The 15,361-nt window shown below is 23.4% G+C and overlaps 2 protein-coding genes across 2 annotated transcripts in view; one reads left to right on the forward strand and one right to left on the reverse strand.

Annotated features, from left to right (window-relative positions):
- Positions 1 to 6,185, reverse strand: part of LOC117171591 (50S ribosomal protein L1) — an 18,730-nt gene extending 12,545 nt beyond the window's left edge. Inside the window, exons 1-3 of the mRNA XM_033359036.1 lie at positions 6,050 to 6,185; positions 5,518 to 5,716; positions 603 to 807 (exon numbers count right to left, since the gene is read on the reverse strand). Coding sequence (XP_033214927.1) covers positions 603 to 807; positions 5,518 to 5,716; positions 6,050 to 6,065 — 420 coding nt within the window. The 5' untranslated portion in view covers positions 6,066 to 6,185. The remainder of the gene's footprint in view (positions 1 to 602; positions 808 to 5,517; positions 5,717 to 6,049) is intronic.
- The window catches only part of LOC117171589 (isoleucine--tRNA ligase, mitochondrial), a 41,706-nt gene continuing 32,516 nt past the window's right edge, over positions 6,172 to 15,361 (forward strand). The window contains exons 1-5 of the mRNA XM_033359035.1: positions 6,172 to 6,280; positions 6,447 to 6,733; positions 10,545 to 10,667; positions 10,824 to 10,983; positions 11,253 to 11,457. Coding sequence (XP_033214926.1) covers positions 6,530 to 6,733; positions 10,545 to 10,667; positions 10,824 to 10,983; positions 11,253 to 11,457 — 692 coding nt within the window. The 5' untranslated portion in view covers positions 6,172 to 6,280; positions 6,447 to 6,529. The remainder of the gene's footprint in view (positions 6,281 to 6,446; positions 6,734 to 10,544; positions 10,668 to 10,823; positions 10,984 to 11,252; positions 11,458 to 15,361) is intronic.

Genomic DNA, 15,361 nt, shown 5'->3' on the forward strand with positions numbered 1-15,361 from the left:
GAAGAAGTCGGTGAAATGAGGGGAGAGGAAGTAGAGGAAGTTAAAAAAAATGAGGGGAGGTGAAATAGGTGAAGTGAGTCCTGTAGATGAGGGGCGGGGAAGTAGAGAAAATGATCAAAGGGGTAGTACGGCAAGTGATAGGACGGAAATTAGGGGAGATGATAGCAGAAAGATGATAGTAGGGTTTCCAGGAATAGAAAATATAGGAGAAGGAAGGGAAGTAAGGGGAAATATGAGAAGAAGTAGGTGAAATGAGGGAAGATGAAATAGGGGAAGTGAAACGAAATGAGGGGTGGTGAAGTGAGTGATGTTGGATGAGTGGCGGGGAATTCAGGGAAATGATGGAAAGAGTAGTACGGAAAGTGATAGGATGAAAAATTAGGGGTGATGATAGTAGGGTTGCGAGAGGAGAGAGAGTGAGGGAAAAGGAGGGGAGACGAAGTGAGGGAAAATGAGGGATGGGAAGTGAACCTAATTAAGTCTTAATAGACTACGAAATCCTTTTTTATAGGCGCTGACTAATTGTTCAATTGAAATTTGAAACATTTAAAACTGAGAATACGAATATACCATAAAAAGTTAATAAATAGATTATCTCTTACCTCCATATTTAGTTCAATATTCGCTTTGATAATTGCATGTGGAACATTGTACATTGTGGGATGAAGGACTTCCCGGTGACATTGTACAGCTTCTTCGAAAGGATAAACCTTCCAATTGTAGTATCTGGAGATCCAGACATCGTCCGGAGATACGCGGTGTGCATTTGATTCACGATACTTCAAAATATCAGGTGGATTTAATCTTCTATAAAATCAAAGTCAAATAACAAATATTTTTAGTCGCCACTTTCATAGGTGTACAGGGGGTGTCTATTAGGATGGGCCGAAAAATCTCAAAATGATTAAATTCATTGGTAATTAGGAATGGTTAAACTGTGATGCGCCGCCTGGTGAGAAAACTCCGAACTAGAAAGAATAGATACTATTTTAAAGATGCATGTTAGTTTGTGCATAAAAGTGCTTTAACGATTTTTTTTTGGAGTTTAAAGTATTTCTTGGATGATAAAAAAAAATATTTATCGGAAACAAAGGGGTTTAGATGGAAATTACATGTTATACAGTGAAAAAAACACATATTTGGACAGAAATATTTTTCTAACAAAAAAAACAAACAATTATTGTACTATTTATCGTGATTTTCAAAATATTATAAACTTAAATGGACTTATTCCTTGGCATAATCCGGATAAAATTTGTGGCTACATATATATGAGTTAAACTTTATTTAAGCTTACAATGCATTGAAACTTACACGAAATAATGAAATAATTGTTCTTTTTTACTTCAAAAAATCTATTATAAAAATATGGGTTTTCACTGTATAAAATGGAAATTCTGTCTAAAACTATTCAGTTCTTAATGAAGATTTGTTTTTGGTATGCAATTATTGTTTTATACTTCACGAGACAATCGTAAAAACTTTTTTATGCCAAAATTAAAATACATCTGAAAAATTGTACCTACTATTTCTAGTTCCAGTTTTCGGCACAAGGTGGCGAAATTGTAGACCACCATTCCCAATAGTACTGAAAAGTTTCTTTGTGGCACTATGAACAAATTATATTTTTTTCATTTCTCATCATTGGGCAAATTGATTGCAAATTTTCGATTTTTTTTTTCATTTCACAATTTAAAAAAGAAATATTTATTATAGACTAGTAGACAAAAAATTAACATCAAAATTTTTTATTTTTTGTTCATAGACCAAAGTTTTTTTCTCAATTTTTTGTTGTTCTAGAGTTTATGGAAGCAAATGACATTATACAGAAAAAGAGACAACAAAAATTTTGTTGTCTAAATACAGTATAGTAAATATATTCAACAGATCCTGAAACATGAGATATTTTTATACAAGATCCATTTCTTTAGTTTATTAAAAAGAGTACCAATAAAATAAAAACATTTTTCTTTGCAAGTTTAGGCATCAATTAACAGAACTGCATCTTTCTCAATTTTTTCATTACGATTGTTTTATAACTGAACACTTTTAAAATTAAACGTTAAATCATTATCATTTTAAATAGTTTGAAAGCCCTCAAAAGGCTTCAAAAAATTATTTAAAATTTTTTTAATTATTAATATTTAATTATCGAAAAAATTGTTTTGTTACTTTTTTCCCGTTTAAGGTTATTTGCTTGCATGAAATTTACCAACAAAATTTTGTTACATTTTTTTCAAAACAAATTTTTAAATGAAAACATTCTCAATTGTCTTTCCTCATTGTGAGAAATTAAATTTTTTTTAATTTGTTCGTATTGCCACAAAGAAACTTTTTAGTAACATTACAAATGATGATAATCTTTTCGAGTTTTACCTCCCAACATAGTGAGAAAATTGAACACTCTTTGGTTTGATAATCCATCTCTTTCTTTAGAAATTTCACCTTTTTTTTGTTATAAAATGCAACTGTCTGGTTAAGAATTAATCTGTTTCGTTTAAAAATGAAATTTTTTGGTAAAAATTTACCATTTTTAGAATAAAAATCAACTGATTTGAAGGAAGTTCGTCGTTTCTTTTCAAAAAATTCAACAACTTTGTAGAAAATTGAGCTATTCGTTAAAAAATGTATGTATTTTGTTGAAATTGCATCTTTTTTTTTGTAGAAAATAAATTTTATTAAATAAAAATCAAGTATTTTGTAAAATATTCTTCTTCATAGGTTAAATCCAACTATTTTTAATTTTTAATTAACATCTTCTCTTATGGAAATATCAATTATTACAATTTTTCATTGAAAATTTATCTTTTTAGGTTTGAAATTCAACTCGATTGAAAGTTATACTAATTTCTTAAATGTTCAAAAAATAATATAAAAAATTTTCTTAAGATTCCTGGGAAAAATTAAAATGATTACTTATTTTGAAAAAGTAATTTTTTAAATTAATTTTGAATAGATTTTTAAACATTTGATTATATTTACAAAATTTTCAAAAAATCTGGAAGATCTTAAAGCAATTTTTTTAATTTTAACAGATTTTTCACAATTTTAGGAAAAAATTAAGTCAGTTTAAAATATATTAGGAACTTTAGAAGTTTTGAAGAGATTAAAAATATTTGAAAGCTTACAAATTTCCGAAAATATATCAATTTTTTTCTGAAATTCTACAAGTCCTCAATATCTTTTTAACCGAATAAAATTTGTTAAAATCCGATAAAATAAAAAAATAAAAATCGAGATAATGTTTCGACAAATCTGAAATTTTCAAACAAATTTTTGAATTTTCGGAAGAAACGTAGGAAAATTATATTTATATAACTTTACAAACAAATCAACTTAAAAAAAGTTATTAGAAATTTTTAATTTGTATGGTATTATATTTCTATTTTCCTCTCAAATTGTAATTTGGTAAAATTTTTGTTCTTTCATGACCGAAAAATCTTTTTTTATTGAAATATCAACGATTAGAATTTGCGCTAAGTATTATTTCAGTTGTTGTTCAAAATTGAACTGTACTTTGTTAAAAGTTGAACTGCTTTGTTAAAAATTCAGTTGCTTTTTTTAAGATTCATAATTTATTTTACAATTTATCTCTTTGATTGAAAATATAACTATTTTGTTGAAAATTCTACTTTTTTTAGCGGGAAATTGATCTTTTTCGTTCCTATTTCATGCAAAATTCGCCTTTTTGGTAGAAAATATAAATCTTTTTTCTGGTAGAAAAATAACCTTTTGGTTTAAAATTCATCTTTTAGCGAAAACAATTTATTTTTGTTAATAATTCAATTTCTTTGTTCAGAATTCCACTATTTTGTTGAAAATGTTGTCTTTTTTTTATGAATCCCAATCTTCTTTTTTATATAAAATTTGAATTTTAAATACAAAAGAGTGAACTTCATAACAAAAGACAAATTTTCAACAGAATAATTAAATTTTTATATTAATTTTCGTTGAAAAAACTGAATTTTCAACAAAAAAGATTAATTTTCTGTAAAAAAGAAATCATTTTTAACCAAATAGTTATATTTTAATAAATTAAATAAATTATAAAATAAAATGATGAATCTTAATAAAAAACTTAAAAATAAAATAAAAAAGAGTGTAATTCATAAAAAAATACCAATTTTCCAGTGATAGTTCAATTCTCAACAAAATAATTGAATTTTTTTACCATACCAGATTAATTTTCGCGAAAAAAATGAATTTTCAACTAAAAAGATTAATTTTCTGTAAAAAAAATTTTCGTTAAATTTTCAATCAATGAGATAAATTTTTTACGAAAGTGATGAATCTTAATAAAAATTTGTTGAAAATATAGCCTTAAATTTTAAATAAAAAAGAGTGGAATTCATCTTGAAATACGAATTTAAAAAGTGAACCGAATATAATATAAAATAATTAAATTTTTTTTTTTGAAAATTCGTTTTCTAGTAAGAATTCCACTCTTTTGTATTCAAAATTTTAATTCTAATTTTCAACATTTTTTTATTAAGATTCATCTTTTTAGTTCACAATTCATCTCTTTGGTTGAAAATATAACTATTTTGTTGAAAATTCTTTTCTTTTTGCAGGAAATTATGCTTTTTCGTTGAACTATTTTATGGAAAATTCGTCTTTTTGGTGGAAAATATAACAATTTTTTCTGGTAGAAAAATAACCTTTTTGGATAACAATTTGAATTTTAAATACAAACAATTAATTTTCGGTAAAAAAATCATTTTTACAAAACAGTTATATTTTAATAAATTTTAAAATAAAGTGATGGATCTTAATAAAACAGAAACTTTAGAAATAAAATAAAAAATTTGAATAAGAAAAGAGTGGAATTCATCGAGAAATACAAATTTTCCAATAATAGTTGAATTATCAACAAAATAATTGAATTCTTTTAACCAAACCAGATTAGTATTCTCTAAAAAAATTATTTTTCTACTAAAAAGATTAATTTTCTGTACAAAAAAAAAAGAATCTTCAACAAATTAGTTAAATTTTCAATCAAAGAGATACATTTTTTACTAAAGTGATGAATCCTAATAAAAAATTTTTTAAATTTAAACTTAAATTAAAAAATAAAAAACAGTGGAATGCATCTTAAAATATGAATTTAAGAAAAAATGAACCGAATATAATATAAAATAAATAAAACTATTTTTTTGAAAATTCATTTTCTAGTAAGAATTCCACTCTTTTGCATTCAAAATTCAAATTTTTATTTTCACCATTTTTTTATTAAGATTCATCTTTTTAGTTCAGAATTCATCTCTTTGATTGAAAATATAACTAATTTGTTAAAACTTCTTTTTTTTTGCGGAAAATTAATCTGTTTATTTAAAAATTCATTTTTTTAATGGAAAATTAATCTGTTTTTAGTCGAGGAATCAACTATGTTATTAACAAATCGTCTTTTTCAATTAATTAACTGTTTTTGATTTAAAATAAAAATATTTTCTAGGTAAATAGAAGCCCTGGTGGATATTTTAAAAATTGTTACTTAATTTTCTGACCACTTGTACTCACAAATTTTTCTTTCTAATCATCGGTCCCATGGCAGCGAGTTTCTTCGCCTTTATCTCTATGTTTCTTTTCTTAAGTTTTAATTTTCTTTCTCTCGTTCCCTTTCTTGCTGCATAATTTCGCGTTTGCATAACTGATCCACAGTAAACATTGGGCCCCACACTTATTTTCAGGGTCGAAAATAACGAAGTTAAAAATCTCCCTGAAAACAAGACAAACAATATTAATTTTCCGGTGATAAATCAAATTTATCTCTTTTGACATTTAAAAAATAAAAAAGCATGAGCTACGCAATTGTTGGTTTATCTATATAAATTCAGATTCAATTAATCTAAATAAATAATTACTTAAAGCAAATTAATTCACATCAAGAAAATTTCTAGTTTTGAGGTTATGTACATCTTTCTAGTAAAACAGGTGTAAAGAGCGTACTGAAACTCCAGTTAGAAATATTTAAACAATTTTTCTGATAAAATTGTTGGTATTCAAGAATTTATTTTATCAATATTGCGTGCAAAATATAAAATAACGATACCTCCTGAAGCAGCCATCCTCGAGGTTTTTAACTTTAAGCATATATCACAATAAATTAGGATCTAACTAATCACAGAACTTCATTCTGGATCTTGATTGGTTCTGAGATAATTCCTTCTGCTAGCTTGTGTGGTAACCCTTAATTCACACTGTAACCTAACCTCAAATAAATGGGCTGAAATGTGAAATTTTTTTCTTGATATAGATATCCGCCGCAATTCGCCGGTTTAAAGTATTAAATAATTAGAACTTTTATATTTATTTATGATTTCAAGAAAATTTAAATATTCGAAAGATACTTAGATATGTTGAAGTTTTTACAAATATGAAGTGCTCCGAAATGATTATGTTTGTGGTTATTTTGTTTATAACACATTTTAAATAGAGTATAATTTTAGGAAAATGAATAAAAATAGATGGCATGAAGAACAAATTTATTAAAAAAATATATTGGACTGCGATTTAAACCATATTGTGAAAGATGTCAGTCGGTTTTAATGCTTTATTTCAAAGAAGAAAAAATTTGCTACTGAATCGTGCGAAGATTTTTTTTCGATTTTATTCTGGAACGCAAGAAAATGTTAAGCCAAAACAATATACTAATACAGTTTTGCTGCCGAAAACTGAGTTTCCAGCTAAAGTCACTGGCAAGAGCAGAATTGAAGTGGATAAATATTTGACAGAGGTAAGTGAAAATAATATTCTGCCTTCAGAATTTTTTTTTTCATGAATTTGTAGTTAAATTCTTATTTTTTATCAGGACATGTTCTGATTTTATATCGCTGTTCTGATTTTTCTATGTGCTTATATATCTATATATCCTGATACCTAATTTATTAATTTAAACTTTAATGTTTAATTTAATTTATCGGAGATAAATTTTGAGCTACAATTATGAATCTTGATAAAAAAAACACGTCAATAATTAAAGTGGAAATTTTAATTTTTAATTAAAATAAAATGGAATTCACTATAAAAGACGAATTAAGCAAAAAAAAAATTGAATTGTCAAGAAAATAATTGCATTTTTAACCAAAACAGATTAAATTTCGCTAAAAATTTGAATTTTCAATTAATAAGATTAACTTTCTGTATAAATAAAAAAATGTAACAAAATAATTATATTTTTAATCAATGAGATTAATTTTGAACTAAGATGATGAATCTTAATACAGAAAACTTTGTAAATAAAATTAAAATATGAATTTTAAATAAAAAATATTGATTTTCTAGAAATAAAAAAGAAAGGATTTTTAAGTAGAGAAATGAATTTTGAAATAAATAATGAATTTTTAACAACAACAAAATGAATGTTCAACAATGTAATTTAATTAAAAAGGATTTTATTTCATTCAAACCTACGAATTTCCAACATAATAGTTAAATTCCCCGCTAAATAGGTAAATACTCAAAAAAAAAAAATATTTTTATTCAAACACTGCCATTTTTAACCAAAGAAGATCAAATTTCTACCAGGAAATATTAATTTTCAAATCAAAAAGAGAAATTTTCTATAAAATATTAGAATTTTCAACCAAAGAATATTAATTTTCACTAAAAAGATACATTTTCAGCCAAAAAAATTAAGAAAGAGTTGAATTCATCTAAAAAGGCAAATTTTCAATCAAAACGATTCATTTTTTGCAAAAAAGTTTTAATTTATTAAAAAAATTCGCATGTGTACAATTTTAATAGTATTTAAAATTGTCTAAAGAAATGGAAAGTTCTAAAATGCATTTAAGATAATTAACATATTGTTCAAAATTTAACAATTTTCTTTAAAACAAAAAAATCTATTTTTTGCTGATAATTCAACTTTGTTGTTGAAATTATTTTTGGTTTTATTAGAAAATTCATCTTTTTGGTTGAAAGTTTATTTTTTTAGTGACAAAATATACTATTTGGTTTAAAATTTGAATCATTTTTTGAAATCTCAACAATTTTGTTAAAAATTTATACTCCTTGGTTGAGATTTGAACTACTATTTTAAGAGTTTATTTTTTTTTTGTTGAAAATTCTTAATCTTCCTTGAAAATACGTTGCAAATTAACGTTCCTGTAAAAAATTTATATTTTCTTGTTGAAAATTCAACTGTTATATTGAAAATCCATCTTTTCGTCTTGAATAATCACAATTTTTATATAAAATTTAACTGTTTCGTACAAAATTAAACTTTTTGTAAACAAAAATATTTTTATTTTAAAAATTAATTTTCTTCAATGAAAATTTAATTACTTCATTTTTTGTTAAAACATCATCTTTTTTGGTCTAAAAATGTAACTTCGTCCATTTTTTCGGGTAAGTATTCACCATTTTAGTCGAAAATTCGTTTTTTAATTAAAAGATAACTTTTTTAACAGTAAATTTAATTATTTTTCTTTTAAATAAAACTGATTGGTTCTAAGTGAACTCTTTTGTCGAAAATGCATATTTTCGAGTTGAAAATATTGAGAAGAATTAGAAATTTAAACACAATATAGATTTTCGAAAATTTCGAGAGAAAAAAACTATTTTGTTGAAAATTCTTTTATTTTTGCATAGAATTCATCTGTTTTAGGTTGAAAATTCAAATATTTTGTCAAATCTTAACTTTTTTGTTGAAGGTTTATATTTTCGGATTGAAAATTCATTTTTGCCCTGTAATTTAATTTTTATTGAAAATTAATCTTTTTGTTTGAAAGTTTATCCGTTGAGTGAAAATGAATCTGTTTTTGTTGAAAATTCAATTATTTTATGGAAAATTTATCAAATCTATTAAAGTTTATTTATTCATATAAATTTATTTTGATGGAAAAAAGTATTTTTCCCTAGAAAATATAATTATTTTGTTGAATAAAATCTGTTCTAGTTAAGCATTCAAGTATTTTGTTGCAAATTCGTCATTTTTCGTTAAGTGGATCTGTTTTTTATTTTTAATTAAAATCTATTTTTGTTGAAACATTAACTATTATATTCTTCGTTGAAAATTCGTATTTTTAGGTTGAAAATTCAACTACTTTATTGAAATTTAATCTTTTTGTTGAAAATTAATCTATTTTGGTTAAAATAAATTATTTTGTTGGAAAATTACATATTTTGTTAAGAATTAATTTTCAACCAAAAATTGTTCACAGAACAATTTAATTTTAGACTGATAAAAAACCGAAAAAAATTATTTTCTTCCAAAGAAGACATTTTTTTAACAAAATAGATCAATTAAAAAAAAGGAATAATTTTCTGTCAAAAGATATGCGTTTTTAATAATAGAGTTGCATTTTTGAGGCAAAAAGTCGATTGTTTTAGAAAATTGTTGATCCTAAAGTCCCAAAAAATTGATTTTTATTTTAAAAAGTTAATTATTATCAAAAAGTTCATTTTGAAGCAAAAACTAAGTAAATTTGAAACATAAAAAAGACACAAAGTGATGAATTTTCAAACCAAAAAGATAAATATTCAACAAAATAATTGAATTTTTATTTTAAGAAATTTGTTTAATTAAGAAAGAAAAAAAATCAATTTAATTGTAGAATTTTTAAATCATAGAGACGAATTTTAAATAAAATACTTACATTTTTACCCGAAATTTAAAGTCCAAAATGCGAAGTTTCGGCAAAACAGTTGAATTCTCTTCCAGATAGTGAAATTTTCTATTTGATTGTTCAATTTTTAATAAAAAAGACTAATTTTCCACAAAACACTCGAAGTTTTAACAAAGAAGTTAATTCTCAATCAAATAGTTGAATTACCTTCCAATATTTGAATTTTCAACTTAAAAATACGAATCTTCAACAAAAAATATAATAGTTTATATTTCAACAAAAGTATATTTTAATTTTAAATAAAAAATAGATCAATTTAATCAAAAAATACAAATATTCAACCAAACACTTGAGTCCTCAACTGAAACAGATTAATTTTCAATTACACAGTTGCATTTTTGAAAAAAAATTTATTTTATATCCAAAAAGTCGAATTTTACACAAAATAAATAACTTATCAACCAATTAGTTAAACTTTCAACTAAAAAAGTTCAATTTTCATCCAAAAATGGAAGTTAAAATGGAATTACATTTTTTATAAAATTATATCAAATTAATTTTCAACTAAAAAAAAAATAATATAATACTATTATTATTATTTATTATATTATATATATATAATTATTATTATTATACGATCAGAATAACAATCAAATTTTTAAGAAGTTTGACAGAAACCGTTAAATTTTCAACGAAAATTTTTATTTTTAAACGAAAAAGATTCATTTTCATCAAGACTATTGCATTTTTTATCGAAAAATATGAAGTTTATACAAAAAAATATGAATTTTCAAAATAAACCAAAAAAATTTCTTTAATTTTAAAATAAACATGTGTAAAACAAAATGTTGATTGTTTTGACACATTTTATTTTCTTCAAATAATTTAATTAAAGGTCCACATTTATTTAATCAACAGAGTTTATATTTTGTACATATATATTATGAAGAATTTTATTATTATTAATTTAAATTATAGAGATGTGGATTCTCTGATTTGTACAATTGGCAAAGGCTAAATCTGTCTGGTCCAGATTATGTTTTACATGATGGACCTCCGTACGCCAATGGAATTCCACACATGGGCCATGCAATAAATAAGGCAAGTTATTATTTATCAAATTTAAAAAAATATTTACCGCCAAATAATCCTATTATAATTTAATATTTTGCTTAAAAAATATATTTAAAAAACAGAAATTATTTCTAAAATTTAGAATGAAATTTTTTCCTTGCCTATTAATATAAAATCCAACAGATTTTAAAAGACATAACTCTCAGAAGCAAAATTCTAAAAGGCCAGCGAGTTCATTACGTGCCAGGCTGGGACTGTCACGGTCTGCCAATTGAATTAAAAGCTTTGACAGAAGCTAAAGCTAAAGCAAAAGATTTGACTCCTCTTCAAATTCGTCAACATGGTAATATTTTTCATATACGAGGAAACTAATATTTTTAATTTTTATCAAAAGAAAAAATTTTCGTGAAAAAATTCCTTTTTGCTGGGATTTGAACCCAGGTCGAACCCTTGTTCGAATCCCAGCGGAACTAAAAAAAATGTTTTATTCACAAGTAAAGATCATAAACATTTTTTATTTAGACTAAGTAGATTAAAAATTGTCATTTCATCGACAAAAAAATGCTACTCAACAAACATAAAATCAAAATAAATATTTATGTTTTTTTATAGCAAGAAAATATGCAAAGAATGTCATAGCTCAGCAGCGTGAAGCTTTTGCTTCCTGGGGTGTTGTAGCAGACTGGAAAGACTCTGGTTGTTATTTCACAAATGATATTTCCTACGTAACGAACCAATTACGGAAATTTATCAATCTATATGAGAAGGGGCTCGTCTTCAGGGACTTTAAACCTGTATATTGGTCACCTTCCTCAAGGTTTGATATATTTTTCTTAAATTGAAAGTAACAAAAATATTTGCATTTTAATTGGAGGGAAAATAGAGAAAGTTTTCTTTGTGATAGGTGAAAAAAATGTTTTTTTTTTCAAAAATAAAAGCGTAATAAACAAAATTTATTAAATGCAAAAATTTGAATAAAAAAAAATCACAAATTTAATTAAACTAAAAACAAATTTTTATTTAAAATATAAAATTAATAGTGTTACAACATTTTTCTTTTTTTTTAGTATCTAATGTCTAAAATAATAGAAAAGCAAACATAGAACAATATTTTAGATAATTGATCAAATTGATATCTTAACTTCATAATCAATATATAATATTTTCGTAAAAAAAATGCTGCATTTTTCATTTAAAAAAAAACCTTTGTGTCGAAAAACAGTAGTATAACCCAAAGTTATTCAAAATTGTAATTTTTATTACCTATCTAAATTTTATACGAGTAAAACTAACATAAGAGAAAATTATTTATGATTGTGAATCCTCTTTTAGAAACGCGAGCACCACTTAAAATTGTTCAAAAAGAATTTATTTTTGAAATCCAATGACTTTTTATTAAAAGTAACGATTTTCGGCATAAAATGCCGTTATAATCTGAAATTGTAAAAAAACAGTGAATCTACTTTGAAATGTTTAAAGTGCCATCTAAAAAAAATTAAAATACCAATTTCTAATGAAAAATCCTAAAATAATAAAAAATTGTTCAAAGATTCTAAATCTTATTTGAATCATAATGATTTTTGTTTGAAAATATAAAATTTCGAGTTGAAACAAAAAAGTAATTTAAAAATATTAAAAAATTATTTTCTTTGAAATATTATGATTTTTTATTATCAATGACATCTTCAAACGAGAAACACTATGATAATAAAAAAAAATTAAGATAGTAAATCCTGTTTAAAAATTTGAGCACAAATATAAAATTTACAAAAAGAATTTATTTTATAAATCCAAGGATTTTTATTAAAAGTAAAGATTTTTGGTATAAAATGCCACCCTGACTTAAACTTCTTAAAAAGTCGTAAAATCTACTTAGAAATTTTTCAAATATCATTTTTGTACAATTAAAAATACCAGTTTCTGATGAAAAACTTTAAAATGATAAAAAATGGTTCAAAGATTTTTAATCTCATTCAGGCTATAATGATTTTTGTTTGAAAATATAAAATTTCAATTTAAAACAAAAAAGTAACTTAAAAATGTTTAAAAATTATTTTCTTTGAAATATAATGATTTTTTATTACTAATAACAGTTTCAAACGAGAAACACTATAAAAAATTTAAGATAGTAAATCCTGTTTTAAAAACGTGAGCCTAAATTTAAAATGTACAAAAAGAATTTATTTTGTAAATCCAAGGATTTTCATTATAAGTAATAATAAAAAATTGTTAAAAGATTCTAAATCTTATTCAAAACATAATGATTTTCATTTGAAAATGTAAATTTTTTATCTAAAACAACAAAGTAGTCTAAAAAATTTAAAAATTGTGTTTTCTCTTTGAAATCTGATAACTGTTTATTATCGATAGCAATTTTAGAAGACAAACACGAACAGAACAATTTTTTTTTTAAATTATAAATCCTCTTTTTAAAACGCGATCATAATTTAAAATTGCAAAAAATTTATTTTGAAATCCAAAAATTTTTAATTAAAATTAACAAAAATATAAATGTTTAACCTAACGTAAAATTGTTCAAATTTTGTAAATCTACTTTGGAATGTTTAAAATATAATTTATCTGATTAAAAATTTAAAATATCTGAAAAAATTTTAAATAATAAAAAATGGTTAAAAGCTTCTAAATCTTATTTGAATCATGATGATTTTGGTTTGAAAACATAAATTTTCGGTCTGAAACAGTAACGCAACCCGAAATTGTTTTAAAAAATTATGAATTTTCTTTGAAATCTAATGATTTTTTTATTATCAGTAGAGGTAATCTTACAAATACGATGATTTTTGAAATAACAAATACAAATTTTCAACTAAAAGCATCAATATAACATTGAAAAAAATGGTTCCAAATCGTAAATCTTTGAAATATTATTTTTTTACTTAAAATACTGATTTCCGGTGTAAAAGCCAACAAGATGAAACATTGCGAATTTAATTTTTTAAATTGTTAACAGATTATAAATTTTATTTAAATCATAATGATTTTTATTTTGAAATATCATTTTTCGATCTAAAACAACAACATAACCTAAAATTGTTCAAACCTTATGAATTTTTTTTGGTTGAAATCTAATGACTTTCGAATAAAAAATTTTAATTTCCGACAAAAAAGACTGAAACTGTTTAAGCTTGTAACTTATATTGTTTTTAACAAAAATGGCTAAAATCGTTAAATTTACAATACTAACGCAACCTAAATTTGTTGCAAAATTATGATACTTTAAAATCCACTGATTTTTGTTTGAATAATTCAGTTTCCGGCAAGCAAAAACGCTAACAAAACCGATAAAAGTAAATCTTTAAATAATGTTCAATCTTCGAAAGATAATCATTTTTTATTTTTAAAAAAAATCTTGATCAAAAGAGAAATCTTGATGATATTTATTTTAAAATGCAAATTTCCGGTAAAAGACGAACGCAACCTAAGATTTGTCAAAATTGTCAATCTTTTTCGAAACTTTTCGATTTTATATTAAAATTATTTTATAAATATACTAATTTCCATCGAAAAGCACTAACATAAAGCGTATTTTCAATAATTTATTAGACATTACATTTTTTGTTATTTAATCGTACAATAGTTGGTAAAGAAAAAATATGCAAATAAAAAATGGTAAAGTAATAATTGTTTATTAAGTTGTAGTTATTTGTATATTTGTCTTTTTTCTTCCACTTTAGGCAAAAGTAGTAATTTGCATTAAATTTTAATTTACAAAAGCGTAAATTCTTTAATTCAAAAATTACTAACTAAAAATAATTTTGTTATTTTAATAATATTTAAATAAATAATATTATATCTAAATAAAATAATTTCAATACAAACTTGATGAATATATTTGTAAGCATCCTTTCCAGGAATATAATGAGCTTTTCTAAATTAAAATTGATAAAAAATTCCGACTTTTCCCTGAAGCAGAAGAAAAAATTAAAATATTCAAATAACTGCATTTAAGTAAAAGCTACTTTTTTTTATTATTTACGCCTGGGTTTCTCTTACAAAATTTGTTATAATAAAAAAAAATTAATCGCAGCTTCTGTAAAAAAAATGTATTTAAAAATGGACAACATTTGTGATTGCAAAATAATTTAATTAACTTATGAACACCTCGGCTCATATAAAAACAAATTACATTTCTAATCAGAAAACATTTTTTTGTAATTTTTTTTTTCAATTTTAAGATACAAGACAATTTCAAGTATTTAAAAGTTTCCTTTTTGGATAGATTAAATGTTAAAAGAACAGAAGTATCTCAATTAAGCGTGAGATATATTTTTTCTCTCTCGCAAAATTTTTCATTATTATTTTTTTTTATTTTTTGCACAAATCGTCGAAAATTTACTTTGGTATTTTTTATTTGGATCGTAGTTTTTCTAAGTTACTTATAATTTCTTGATTAATTTCCGATAGTTTCTTGTAATAAAAAAAAATTAATCGCAGCTTTTGTAAAAAAAATATATTTAAAAATGGACAAAATTTGTGATCCCAAAATAATTTCAATTACTTATGAACACCTCGGCTCATATAAAAACAAATCACATTTCTAATCAGAAAATTTCTATTTGTTTTTTTTTCAATTTTAAGATACAAGACAATTTCAAGTGTTTAAAAGTTTCCTTTTTGGATAGATTAAATGTTAAAAGAACAGAAGTATCTCAATTAAGCGTGAGATATATTTTTTCTCTCTCGCAAAATTTTTCATTATT

Source organism: Belonocnema kinseyi, chromosome 4 (assembly GCF_010883055.1).
Source record: "Belonocnema kinseyi isolate 2016_QV_RU_SX_M_011 chromosome 4, B_treatae_v1, whole genome shotgun sequence".
Classification (NCBI taxonomy): domain Eukaryota; kingdom Metazoa; phylum Arthropoda; class Insecta; order Hymenoptera; family Cynipidae; genus Belonocnema; species Belonocnema kinseyi.